General features: G+C 37.4%; 1 protein-coding gene across 4 annotated transcripts in view; it reads left to right on the top strand.

The window, feature by feature from the left end:
* MYT1L (myelin transcription factor 1 like) overlaps positions 1–13,007 on the top strand; it is a 124,802-nt gene that overhangs the window by 63,149 nt on the left and 48,646 nt on the right. For all 4 annotated transcript variants that reach the window (XM_074154134.1, XM_074154133.1, XM_074154132.1 and 1 more), the window contains exons 10-13: positions 1,105–1,352; positions 3,714–3,950; positions 5,684–5,805; positions 6,728–6,796. In XM_074154134.1, coding sequence (XP_074010235.1) covers positions 1,105–1,352; positions 3,714–3,950; positions 5,684–5,805; positions 6,728–6,796 — 676 coding nt within the window. The remainder of the gene's footprint in view (positions 1–1,104; positions 1,353–3,713; positions 3,951–5,683; positions 5,806–6,727; positions 6,797–13,007) is intronic.

Raw genomic sequence — 13,007 nt, 5'->3', positions numbered from 1 at the left:
TAATATGCATGTGTGTGTCCTCTGACCTTGACTTTCATTTTTTAAATGAAAATTCATAAACTTTTAGATTTAGGAGACGAGCTGCCACTTCGTTGTATTTTATATAAGCGTTTTTAAAACAGTTTATTTGGGAAGAGGGTTGGAGAAATAAGGGGGCTGATCGGGCTGTTTTGCATTACTGCTGTAAGACTTTGGGCTGTGAGGAGTGTTTCCTGAAGGCATCAGAGGTGCTGCCTTCTATTTAGAGGGGCTGGACGGGAGGTTCGTCGGTGCCTCAGCTCTTCTGTGACCGCTGGCGGCTTCTGTCGGTCAGAGCACAGCTGAGCGCCACTGTCCTCGGCGTGAGCAGTGAGGGGTGTCTTTGGTCTTTGCTGCTTTTGTGAAGAGTTGTAGGTGCTCAGGTAGTTTGAAGGTGAGGACCTTTCACTTCTACCTGTTTCCATTTACACAGCCACTGCTTCTGCCTTTGTGCAAGCCGCGTTAAAACTCGCACGTGCCCACTGCCTTTCTTATTCCATCACGTTCCTCTCCTTTCTGATGGCCAGTGTTGCAATATTTGCCTGTGATGTGGGAAGAGGGAACCTTTTAGGAAGCGTGGGGTGTTTGAGGATGTACGGGTAGCGCTGTGGCCCAGAGACCTTACGGCGGGCTTGGTCTCCAGCAGCTGCGGGGAGTGTAGGCCTCAAATTAACAGTTCGCTCATGTAAATATGAAAAGGTCCTGTAGTGTTATCTTGCCCCCTCATAAATAAAAAGGAATGAGCCGAGCAGATTCTACCTTCTGTCTGACTATATATGTGGGGTAAAAGCAGTGTTTCTGTGGTTTTTTTTAATGTTTTCTAAATCCAGCCTGTTTGTCAGAACGATTCATGATCATGTCATGCAGATATTTACAGGAGGTTATTTCATACAAACTAACATATGTAGCATATAAAAGTCACAGACTGAAATCAAGAAATACAGCCATCATTCTTATTGCCGGCTTTTTTTTTTTCATTGGTTACTGTTGCTCATTATAAATTTCACCTCCAGCAGTTTGTTTTTCTCTTCACTTATGCAGAATGCTCGTTCTTTTGAGTCATCCTTGTCATATTTCTTCCCACAGCTAAACGCTACTGTAAGAATTCAAGTCCAACCAGCAGCACAACAAGCAGTTATGCCCCCAGCAGCAGCAGCAATATGAGTTGTGGTGGAGGCAGCAGTGCCAGCAGTACCTGCAGCAAGAGCAGCTTTGACTATACTCATGACATGGAGGCAGCGCACATGGCTGCTACTGCTATTCTGAATCTTTCCACTCGCTGCAGGGAGATGCCTCAGAACCTCTCCACTAAGCCTCAGGATCTCTGTGCGAGGGTAAAAATGAGTAATTCTGTTTGTTGATGAAGATTTCTCTTTACTGCACTTGCTCTGTGTCCCTGATAGATAGAGGAATAGCTTTAGTGCATCTTGCTTTTTTTTTTTTCCCTTTCTTTTCCTCAAAATTAACATAACCTGGCGGATCTGCTAAAGCAGGGGAAAAAAAAAAAAAAGAACGATGCAAATTTATCACAAGTATCTCAGGAAATCCCGATCGGTATATAAACCGATGATGCTGATAGCATGTACTCCTTTTTTTTAATTTGTCTCTTACCAGTGAGATCTATAATTATAAAAGATGTTTGGATTGCTCAAGTGTTATTAATTGCACTACTGAATTTTTTTACTAAGAACAATCTGATTCATACATTTTGTGAAAGGATTAAGATTTAACAATGTGTTTTCATTTAAAAGTCACAAATGGGACCTAAGGTTGTAAGATCTAGTACAAAGAAATCTGTGCTACTTGTATGTTATAATTTCTTCCCTGTCTGTGATACCACAGTTCTTAAGTCACTGCATAATACATTTGAAATGAACAAATCCTCCAGTACAGCTGACTTTAAATGTGCTTAAAGGTAGTGCAGAGTCACTGATGTTCTATATGTTCATAGAGCTTCAGTATATTATGAAATGGCTATACAGATACAAAGAAAAAAAAAAGCTTTTGTTGTTAAGCTTTATATATTAAGAAGAATGGTGCATTATTAACAGCCATTAAAGATTTGCCCAAAGATATTTTTTTTTCATTATAAACATGAAGTTTCAAATCTGATAGCTGTTAAGAAATGAGTATTTAATATGCACCAGCAAACAGTACGGTGTTACCTATAGGAGACCACTAGATGGCTAAGTAGACAGATGCAGTGCAGAGGAAACATTTTTATTGTGCTTATAGAAGAGCTTTTGAGCTGGCAGACATGTTCTGTTCTTCTACATATAGACAAAGGTTTTTCTTCCCCTCATCGTGTAAAGCCTCTTGATTGTTCATAACAAACTAAACCGGTAGCAGTAGGTATTAGTAATAAACATGATTTAAGATAGAATGGCTGGTGACTGTTTTCAAATGCTGCTTTGTATATTAATTCATTTAATACTGTTTGAGAGGGAGATCTCTTTCTGGCATGTAAATAAATGCAGTTGTTCTCTATATCAATACAATGGAAAAAGTTGGGATACACTGCTAAAAATACTCTGCCTCAAAACCAGAAAGGGCCTCTTTCCTGATGTGGCACCCTATATTGAAACTGAAGGAATGAATCTGAGAAGATAAACAACTATTTTCTAAATTAAATTAGCAGAATAGCAGCAATTAGATACATGCTCGGCCAAAAGGCAGTAATTCAGAAAGAGAGATTTGCATTCACAGTGCTTCTCTGCAGCTCTGTTGTTACTCCACAGGAGAGAAAGTCGTCAGACATATGAGTCGTCAGTCACAGTCATGTTAGTTTTGGAACCAAATTTCTTGTGGAGCGTTTCATTTTTGAAGAGATGAGGGATTCTCTGTAGGCATTTTTATTTTATCTGTCCTTATTTTTTTTAAATTTTAAAATTTGTCTTCATTTTAAGAGACCTTATTTCTCTTCACCTAATATAATAGACAACCCTTTTTTGTTTCTATAAGAGAAAAAGTCAGGGCCCATATTCACCCTGTTTTTTACAGTATCTCAGTCACTGCAGAAATTGGCACAACTATTTGGCTACCTAAATTTATTGATTGTAAATATAGATATATGAAATGTTAATTCATTTACATCTGCAGGGAAGGAACTGTGAAATTTGAATGTATTTCCTTATTGGCAAGTGGTATCCAAAAGGACTTTTTGGGTATCCAACAGGACTACCTCCCTGTTTAATTTTCTGACATTATCTATTCAAGCGTTGACTGTTAATGTTAAAGAAACAAAGACTATTTGATGCTTGCTGGTTTTTGTTACTCTAATCATCCAGATAGGTGTCAGGATTGGAAACAAGAATTATGCAGATGTTACCTCATAGATACTCACCTGTCACAGAATAAATTAAGAGCATAAAGACGACAACAAGAAAATACCTTTAGAGATTTCTCCTTTTCATTCCAAATTTTGCACCTGTGTGCTGGCTGGCAGGAGGGGTGTTGAAGATTCTCCCCTCTTCCTCCAAACGTCAGATTAGCCATTCAGGAAGAAATCTACTTTAACAGCATTAATGTTGTGTAACAGCATCATGCTATGTGTGGGAGGGGGCTCAATGCTTACAATCTATACAGGAATGGAAAAGCGTTTTATCATTCTGCTAGGCAATCAGATTGAAGAACACAGAGAGGTAACAGTTTGCTAGTGTGAAGCCGTATTAACAATATTTTTCTTATTTTGACAGAATCCTGATATGGAAGTCGATGAAAATGGAACGTTGGATCTGAGCATGAACAAGCAGAGGCAGCGAGATGGTTGCTGCACCATTTTGACACCACTGGAGCCAATGTCCCCACAACGGCAAGCCGTGATGAATAACCGGTGTTACCAACTGAATGAGGGTGACTGCTGGGATTTGCCAGTGGACTACACTAAAATGAAGCCCAGTAGGATAGATGAAGATGATCCCAAAGAGATTAATGTATGTCTTTTTCATCTATTAGTTCTTGTTGCAATCTGATTTTGGTAATTCATTAAATTTCTGAAATTTCGCGGGAAAGAGGAAACAAAATTAATATGTGATAAAAGTGATGGTTTTCTACAAAAAGGACTTTCTGCTGGTTAATCTTTAGGACTGTATCATGCTGGCACACATCTGATCTGTGACTAAGTTCCATAAGAGAACATTTGAACCATGAATGTGAATCATATTTTCTAACAGCATCATCTTGTTAACAAATATTTTCTGCAGTAAAGATGTTTCGCTATATCCAGATTACATTACTCTGTGTAAGCAAGTTGACATAACTGTGCAATACTGGGATAATCAGCTCTCAAGACAAGATATTCTCCTGAATTTGAAAACCATAAATGATGTGCTGAGTATTTGAAAGCATGTATTACTTAGAAATCAATTTAAACAAAAGCAGCAGAGTATAATGTAAGCTTTCAACTATTTCAGCTAATCTTCTAGATTACTTATGTTCTCCTGATAGCTCTGTGTGTGAAAGGGCCTGTAATTAATGAAATACTTTGTTTAAAGAACACAAAGAAGGGATATTAGAAATAAGTATTACTTTTCAATTCATAATACAAAGACAAGAGCAAAACCCTTTAAACAGAAGAGGCAAATAAAGAAAATATGCTAGTGACTTTATTTTACTTTTCAAAACTTAGAACAGCCAGGACGCTGAAGAGGTCTGCTGGCAAGTTTTAATGTCACTGCTTTTGTTCATCATGTTTCAACCTTATCCACCGTTTAGTTTACAATGCTGCGCTCAACGCAGTTTAGCCGTTTGGAGAATTCTAGAGATTGTTCTCTGGTTTTTCTTCGTTTATAACAGAAAATTAGGCTAATCATTTGTGTGTAGCACATTTCCTGCCAATTTTAATTAAAACATAAAACTATTTTCAGTAGCTTTGAAACATATAAAAAAGTGGCATTTTCACTGAATACACTGAATGCATTCTAGCTCTGGTGTTAATTACAGTTTTGCTATTAATTTCACTGCAGTTAGGAAGAAATCTGTCACTATCAAGGAAATGTGAGGTAAAACAGAGAGTATTGCATTTTTTTTTCAGAGTAAGCAGAACTTCCTATTTCTGCTGTGGTGTTCATAGCACCATCTGCAGGAGTCGCTAGATCAATGCATTCATCCCCTTCATTCCTGAAGTAAAAGATTTTGGATTTCTGAATGCATCAGTAAAGTTAATTATAAATTATATAATTATATTTTGCCAGACAGATCCGTTGAGGTTTGCCCCAGATTGAGATTCTGTGCAGATGTTGAGATCTCTCCTGTTTCATCTTTGAGATGTTCTAAACAGTTAAAATGTTAAGATGGTTTTTTGATACACAAGATGCTGTATTTAGTCATCTTTTTTCCCTTGCCTCTGTTTTGCCATGACTTTAGAAAAGAATACTGATTCTTTTAAAGCTAAATAATGTGACAGCTATTAGAAAAGCTGTGTTTTGCCCTTTTTTTTCTTTCCTAATTAAATAACCTATATGTACCACAGATTGTGAAGTCTTCATTAAAATATCCAAGTACTATTTAAAGGTTTAATAACTGAAGGAATATAAAATAATTTCATTAAATTTCTCTGGCTGAATAGGACAAAAAGGGAGATAGCATCTGATGACTCTGCTTTGCATCATGTTGTATAGTTGTAACCTCACCTTACTGAAACTAATGCTTATATATTTGCCTGTAGCCAGAAGATTTGGATCCTTTCCAAGAGGCGCTTGAAGAAAGAAGGTATCCGGGTGAAGTTACAATCCCAAGTCCTAAACCCAAATACCCTCAATGCAAAGAGAGCAAAAAGGATTTAATAACGTAAGCATAATGTGAGGTGAAATTATTTTTCTCCTTTTAACCTTTTCTCTCTTTGTCTTTTTTTAAACGAACGAGTACATATACGCCTTGCAGTATGAGCATGCAACATTTGCAGCATATAAATGTTTCAAACTGCCAGTTAAGTAAAGTGATAAGCTAATGTGTATTTGCTTGTTCTTAATGATGCTATATTGTATTGAGACGCCATTTTCATTTAAACCTGTTCATTTTGCAGCTTTTCGATTAGGATGCTTAAAACCCCTTGCAGTCATTGCAGCTAAACTGGAAACAATGAAACTTTTAAAAGTTTTTTTTTAAACATACTTACTATTTTGGCTGTTTTTGTTTTTGTTTGGTGGCAGATGTCCAACACCAGGGTGTGATGGGAGTGGTCATGTGACTGGTAATTACGCCTCACATAGAAGGTGTGACTTCATTTTTTTCATGGTGGATTCTGTCTTTTCAATTTATTGTTTTCAGCTTACCTCAACAATGCTGTCAAAGTAAAACGTTGAACTATGTGTTAACCCTTTGAGTAATATATGTTGATCTTAAAAGCATGCTAATTTGTGTGTTGTATAAACGTCTTTTATTTTTAAATAGATTACTAAAATTTCCAAAGTATTCTTAAGCATTTAAGTAGTTAACCCAGGAATCTCAAATATTTTTTGTTGCATTTTACTGGTTCATAGAGAAACAAACAAACAAAAAGAACATTTACCGTACGTAATTTTGGAAGTAATGTTGATACCTAAATATATTCAGAGGGTTAACTATATTACAAAATTCAATATTACAGCACTTGCCCCATCGCTTTTCTGCATTACAAACTTTTACTTTTTAATTTTTATGTTGTGTTTGTTTGGGAGTATTCAGTTAATAAGAAGATTAACTTACTTGTATGTCCTGCCATGTCTTGCAGTTTATCTGGCTGTCCCTTGGCTGACAAAAGCATTCGAAGTATGCTGGCCACAAGCTCACAAGAACTCAAGTAAGATATAAAGAACAAATATTTTCTTTAAAAATGTTTATTTGACTGTAAATTGTGTATAGTTGTATCAGAAATTAGAAACGCTGTCTGGAGAGCTGCTGCAAAGGAGCTGATCCTGCTTGGAACATGTGCTGAAATCTCTAGAATTTCCATACAGGCTGGTTCTATACATAAGTCTGTTGATGTAGTATTTCCTTGTGTGTATTCATTAGGTGATAGGGATGGACAAAATTCAGAACTTCTGGAATTTCATCTAAATATTTCAATTCCTATTCAATTTTTTTCTGAATGTTTGAGTTTTTACTAGTTAGAACAGAAAATTCTCATGCAACTAGACTGATGAAATACTTCTGATGATTACTCAACCAATAAAGCGCTGTATTTCTCAAACATAGATCGGAGGGAAGAGAAAACAATTTGTTTATCCCCAATGCTTGCATAATTTTCCCCAGGTTTATATCACTGTTACCAGCTTAATGCATTTTCTCTTTTGACTTTTTTTTTTAGTGTTTACTTAGTTATTCCCCTACTTAAAATGCATTCTTTAAATTTCCTTTTGGTTCTTTGGAGTGACAATTGTGAGCAATGAAAGTTAGAGAATTGTAAGACTTAGCTTTGATCTGTTTTCTTGCACCGTATGCTCAACTGCAGCTCTGTGTGTGGAAGAACTACAGCCTTTGATAGTGGTACTCTTGAGCTGGTATTATGGTTATTATAGAAAGGTGTTCACAAGTAACAAGGAAAAACTGGGTAGGGAAAGTATGAATGGATAGCTTATGCTGCCATGCTAAGCAGTATTCTGTCTTTACCACACACGACTGCCTTAAAAAGTATTTCTTGAGTTCAGCACATACCTTGATGAAAAAAACAAACCTTGATGTAAAGCATGGAAAGATATGAAAGCAAGCATGAGAAAGCTGCTGAAGTAAGATTGCTCTCTAGTCTTAGATAATCTAGTCACTAGTGCAAAAAACAGGTATAAAATTTACAATTTTTTTCCCACCCAATCACAAATAACTGTCAGTTTAGATCATGCTGGTTTCTGCTGCTAGAAGGCTATGTGATATGCAAGGGAATGTAAATGGGATCAGGGAAAACATGTAAGTATAAGCAGAATAAGACATGGGCACATAACCCCAGAGGAACTCAGATTTGGATCGGGATTTTGGGTTGGGATGGGTCAAATGGTAGATGTTTGAGGAAATGTAATGACATAAACAAAACTCAGACAAGACCCTTTGGGCAGATGAGTAATAGTTTTAGCACATTAATTGCTGCTTTGACCCTTTATAAAATTTCCACTTGTATTAGGAAACTACTCCTGAATTACCCCATCTCCTCTGCCTTTCTCAAGCATCTGCATTGAAGCCTACCTAATAGATACCAGGAAGGAAAAAAAAAATCACTTAAACTTGAGACTCCACTCCTGTCTCATGCCATTCTCTCTGCCTATTTCAAGTTTTGCCTAAGCAAAGAAAACAAGATTAAGTCATATTTAAAGTTATATTTTTAGGTTTAGCATCTGCTACTTACTTAGAATTTAGCATAAAAGATTTATTTAGCAGTTATCATAATACCTGTTGAACATATAAAAACTTTGTTAAATGAATTCCAAAGTTAGGAAATGCTAGAATTTTAAGCAGGCTAACTTAACTCGGTTCTCTTTTGCATTTTCATTACAAGGCAATCCTTCATTTTCTGATCACATATTTTTCCATAGGATAACAAAGTATGTGCAAAGTATATTGCACAGGGCAGACAGTAATCACTGCATAAGCAACTAATGAATTTCTTCTGTTTTCCTCGTTATCCCATGTGTGGCCCTATCTGCTATTCACTGCACTTTTCTTAGACTGAACTCTCAGGATGTAACTACAAACTCACTCACATATTTGTCATTACCGTTGCATCGGAGTGTTTCCTAATTAATTTATCTTGGTTATAAATTAATTAATTTTTATCTACGCTGAAGTTAGTCAAGGATGGTGTTATCCCCATTTTAAAGCCAGAAAACTTAAGCCTATGATTTTGACTGCTCCATTTTGAGACTTCCAGGACACACTTTGTCAGAGTTCTTCACACTGTAGAGAACTGTGTACGTTCAAAGCCAAGTACCCATTGAATTTGCTTGGAGCTGTGGGCGTTCAGCAGTTCTACACAATGAGTGATTGACCATTTGTGAAAGGGGATGAACTCTACAGAAAAAGCAGGATAGAGTCCAGTCATCCAGAACAGCAATGGGACTCTCCTTTCTCCTCTCCCAAACTCTGATCAGTCCCAGCTTCTACTTGGTCCATTCACTCCGTCCTGTATTTCTTCATCATTTTTTCTACATTGCTCCCTGCCTCAAGCTCCTTGTCTAATCAGCCCATCTCCTGTCTGCATCACATTTATATTTTTATTGTCCTCTACCTCTAAACCATCCTGCTGAAGTTGGTACAGAGAGAAATAAAGCATCTTCACATTTCTCACATGTATTCGAAAGCAGGGAAGTAGGAGTCCTATGGATGGCAGCGTCCTTTACACAGCTCTCATTTACGCTCTTGTTCTCTGCCTAAGATGGAAGAAGATGTGATCATGTAAATGATAATGCATATGCACAAAACAGCTAAACCAATGCTACATAAGTGATTCTGATTTTGGAATTTTTAAACTGTGAAGTACTTAGTTTGCATCTGTTATATTTCTGTGTGTGAGGTTTGGGGGTATAATTTCCTTGCTTTTAAAAAAAGCAAGCTGAAAAGAAGCAGAAATTCCATAATGTGGGATCCTACTGGCTCTCTGTCAGGCTACCAGCCACCACGGGAACTTTTGATATCTTCTATATATGTCACCTGAACTACTGTGGTAGCAAACAGTAGTAGAAGGTGTAACGCTCTGCATGGACTGGCACCAGGAGGAGGTGGGCAACATTGCTGGTGTGTTTCATACATATTTGCTGACAGCAGAAAAGTCATGAGAATCAGTAACCTTGGCTCCTGCCCCAGGCTGTAGAGGGAACTGTGTACACATTTCTTGCCTATATCCCAAGCTGAGATCCCTTCTGTCCTGTCCCTTTCAGTCTGTACCCTTCCCATCTTTTCTTCATCTTTTATTCCTTGTTCTGGTTTTCAGTGTAATTGTTTCCAGTCATCCATAAAGACTTCAACCTCTGTAAAATTTCTGGCAAGTAATTTTCTAATGCATGAGGTAAAGAGAACAACGGAGAGTACGATAGAGGAATTGATAGTGCAGCATAGGGACTATATTTCTGGACTGCATAGTTTGAAAGTTTTCATACTTTTATGGCTTTGCCATGCATAGCTTACGTAACAAATATCACATATGTGCTGGTAAAGCCTTTATATCATATTTTACCAATCCATGATCTCCTTCTGTGCATTGTAGAATACACACAAGTTATGTATAATGCAGCTTTCTAACTGGAATTTTGCTAACGCACTGATTCTTTTTAAGCCCCCACTAAAATAAAAAATAGCAAACACTTCCAGTAATATTCATGGATAATGTCATTCAGATAATATTCATAAACAAAATAATATGGGAATCTGGAAAGTTTAGAGAAAAGTTTATTTTCCTTAACGGTTGCGCTCACTGTGTTGTCTTTTGGTAGTTGTGGCTCCATAAATTCCATCATCCACATTTCCTGGCTCCCAGAATAACAATGCTGCAGCTTTCAATTAAATTGTTCCAGGGCTGACCCAATTATTCCTTACCACCCATGCTTCTCTTCTGTAAGGCTTCTCGCTCAGGTTTACTGTGCAGATTGTACATTTCTCCACTTTCACCCAAAGCCCAAGTAGAAACATGAGAGTCTTTATGCGTAGTTTATCGGCAGACCAAAGCAGTTGCACAGCCTGGTCAATGGTCTCCAAATAACAGAAGAATTTCTTCAGCTTTAAATCTCAGTTACTGATGCTGGCAAAAAAAGAGGTCAACAGCTTTAAGCGTCTCTGAAGAAATTAATATCTGGCAAGAATCCAGACTTTTCCAGCATTAAGATTTGGGTTATACTAGTTGTGAAAATCAACTAATTTTTAAAGGACCTAGGGACCCTGTATTGATGAGTAAACTTAACTCATGGGAAAGCAAATAACAGCCCACCCAGTGACAGATAACAATATTAAAATATTCATAAATTAAATCCAGTTTCATCTTACCCAAGGGCTTTTACTTATCTGTTTCCCTTATTTACTCCTTATCATAGGAGGTTTTTCTAACAGTTACAGTTTCTTCAAAACTGTAATCCCATTGTAGAATTATAAATACAATAAAAAAGCAACACTTTGAAGCACTTTTAATCTTATTCAAAATAAAATTTAAAAAAAACCCTAAAATTTATTATTGTTTTTAAAAGGAGACCTTTTGATCATCAATAAATCAATCCCAGCCAAAATGCAGCATACTGACTGAGAACATTTCTCCTCGGTGTACTGCCAACGTGGGATCCAGAGAACCTCAGTACCAGAGACGCCCAGAAAATTACAAACTTAGTTCTCCTTAGCACTACTTTGATGTAAAAATAATCACACTTTTTCAAAGGCCATAGGTAACTAAATATTAGCTGAGTCTACCGTGGAACTGACTATCAAATTGTTAACATTTACCCTTATTCCCTTGGGTCAGTTTTCTGCCAGAAAATCCCATTAGTGCTTATATTAAAGAGTCTGAACCTCAGAAAGATTTGCAGTTCAACCAGGTGCCTACAAGTGTGGATACTTACCTGATACTGTTGTAATATGCCCAGTCCTTCAGTCCCAAAGCACCTGTGTCTCTATGTAGGTTTTGCATGTCATTGTTCCCTGTGGTGGACATCTTATGGTATTCCCCTCTGGCACTTACAGGGAGGAGTGCAGTCTCATTGCCCTTTCTACAATGAAGCCTGAGAGCTTTTCTTTTCCACATCTCTTCTTAACTCAAATTGAGGAGCTTGGTTTTTGCACATTCTCCACAAATTTCTGTGCCTCCTTCTTTTTTCCATGTCACTCTGCCCTGAATTCCATATTCCTGGTGGTCATCTTCTGCAGTTTATCTATCCTTGTCTCCCAATTCCCTTGTCTCCCACTCCTGTCATCCTAATAGTGTCTTCCATTCAGTTCAGATTGAAAGCTCTGAAGCTTTCCCTGTTAACCACAGGTCTTCTAGGAAGACTGGATAGAAGGATATCCTTAGCTCATACTTCTAGGGAGACTCTTCCATGTTAGTATAATCTCTAGTATTCACTTTTTATTGGTGTAGTTTTACTGCCATTTGCTCAGCAAGAACTAGCAACTGAGAAGAAGGGATATCCTCCCAGAAATGGAGAAGCTTGTGAGGTATTTATTCTGATGAATACGTAAAATAAAATATTACTGGAAAAAAGTAATATTTTCTTCCTCGCTTTAGTGATCTTGCAAAATATAGCCCTTCTCCAATACAAAATTAGAATACAGAAACAAAAATTAATAGGATATATTAGTAAAACACCACAGAAACATTCCCCTCTTTAGCCAGGTAACCAGATTATTCTTGGACATTGATGGGTACCTATACTCTTTAAACCTTGATAGCTCTCCCAATATAGAGTCACTTTTTACACTCAAATTATTTCTGCAGAGATCTCTTCAGCTGCTGAAGTGATTTCTCCACCTATATCCTGTGCCACTTGAGGTGTTTCTGATGTTCAGTGCCTGGTTGCTTCATCTGCACAGGAGTATTATCCCTTCCCTTCCCTTCCCTTCCCTTCCCTTCCCTTCCCTTCCCTTCCCTTCCCTTCCCTTCCCTTCCCTTCCCTTCCCTTCCCTTCCCTTCCCTTCCCTTCCCTTCCCTTCCCTTCCCTTCCCTTCCCTTCCCTTCCCTTCCCTTCCCTTCCCTTCCCTTCCCTTCCCTTCCCTTCCCTTCCCCTGCTGGGATTACATCTGTCTTCCTATAAGAACTCAGTAAGACTATGAGCCTTATTTAGTTTTCACACACTTTTCTCTTAGAAAATTACTCTATGTTGCAAGAAGAATAACCATTTCCATTCTTATTAGCACTTTTTACCCCTGTTGTTTATGTCCTCTTTTTCTTTTTTTTTTTTACCTACATGGGAAACTTAATAGAAGTTGTCATTACAGTTTTTCTTGAATACTGAGGTTGTTGAGCCTAGTAAGTAATCTTGTGTTATAATGAAATACGCCTTTGATGCTAAGTATGTATCCATTGAATCTGCAGATATTTTTTTTAAGTTCCT

This window comes from Numenius arquata, chromosome 9 (genome assembly GCF_964106895.1).
Source record: "Numenius arquata chromosome 9, bNumArq3.hap1.1, whole genome shotgun sequence".
Classification (NCBI taxonomy): Eukaryota; Metazoa; Chordata; class Aves; order Charadriiformes; family Scolopacidae; genus Numenius; species Numenius arquata.
Note: the sequence above shows the minus strand (reverse complement) of the source record. Positions and strands in the feature narration are given on the sequence as shown.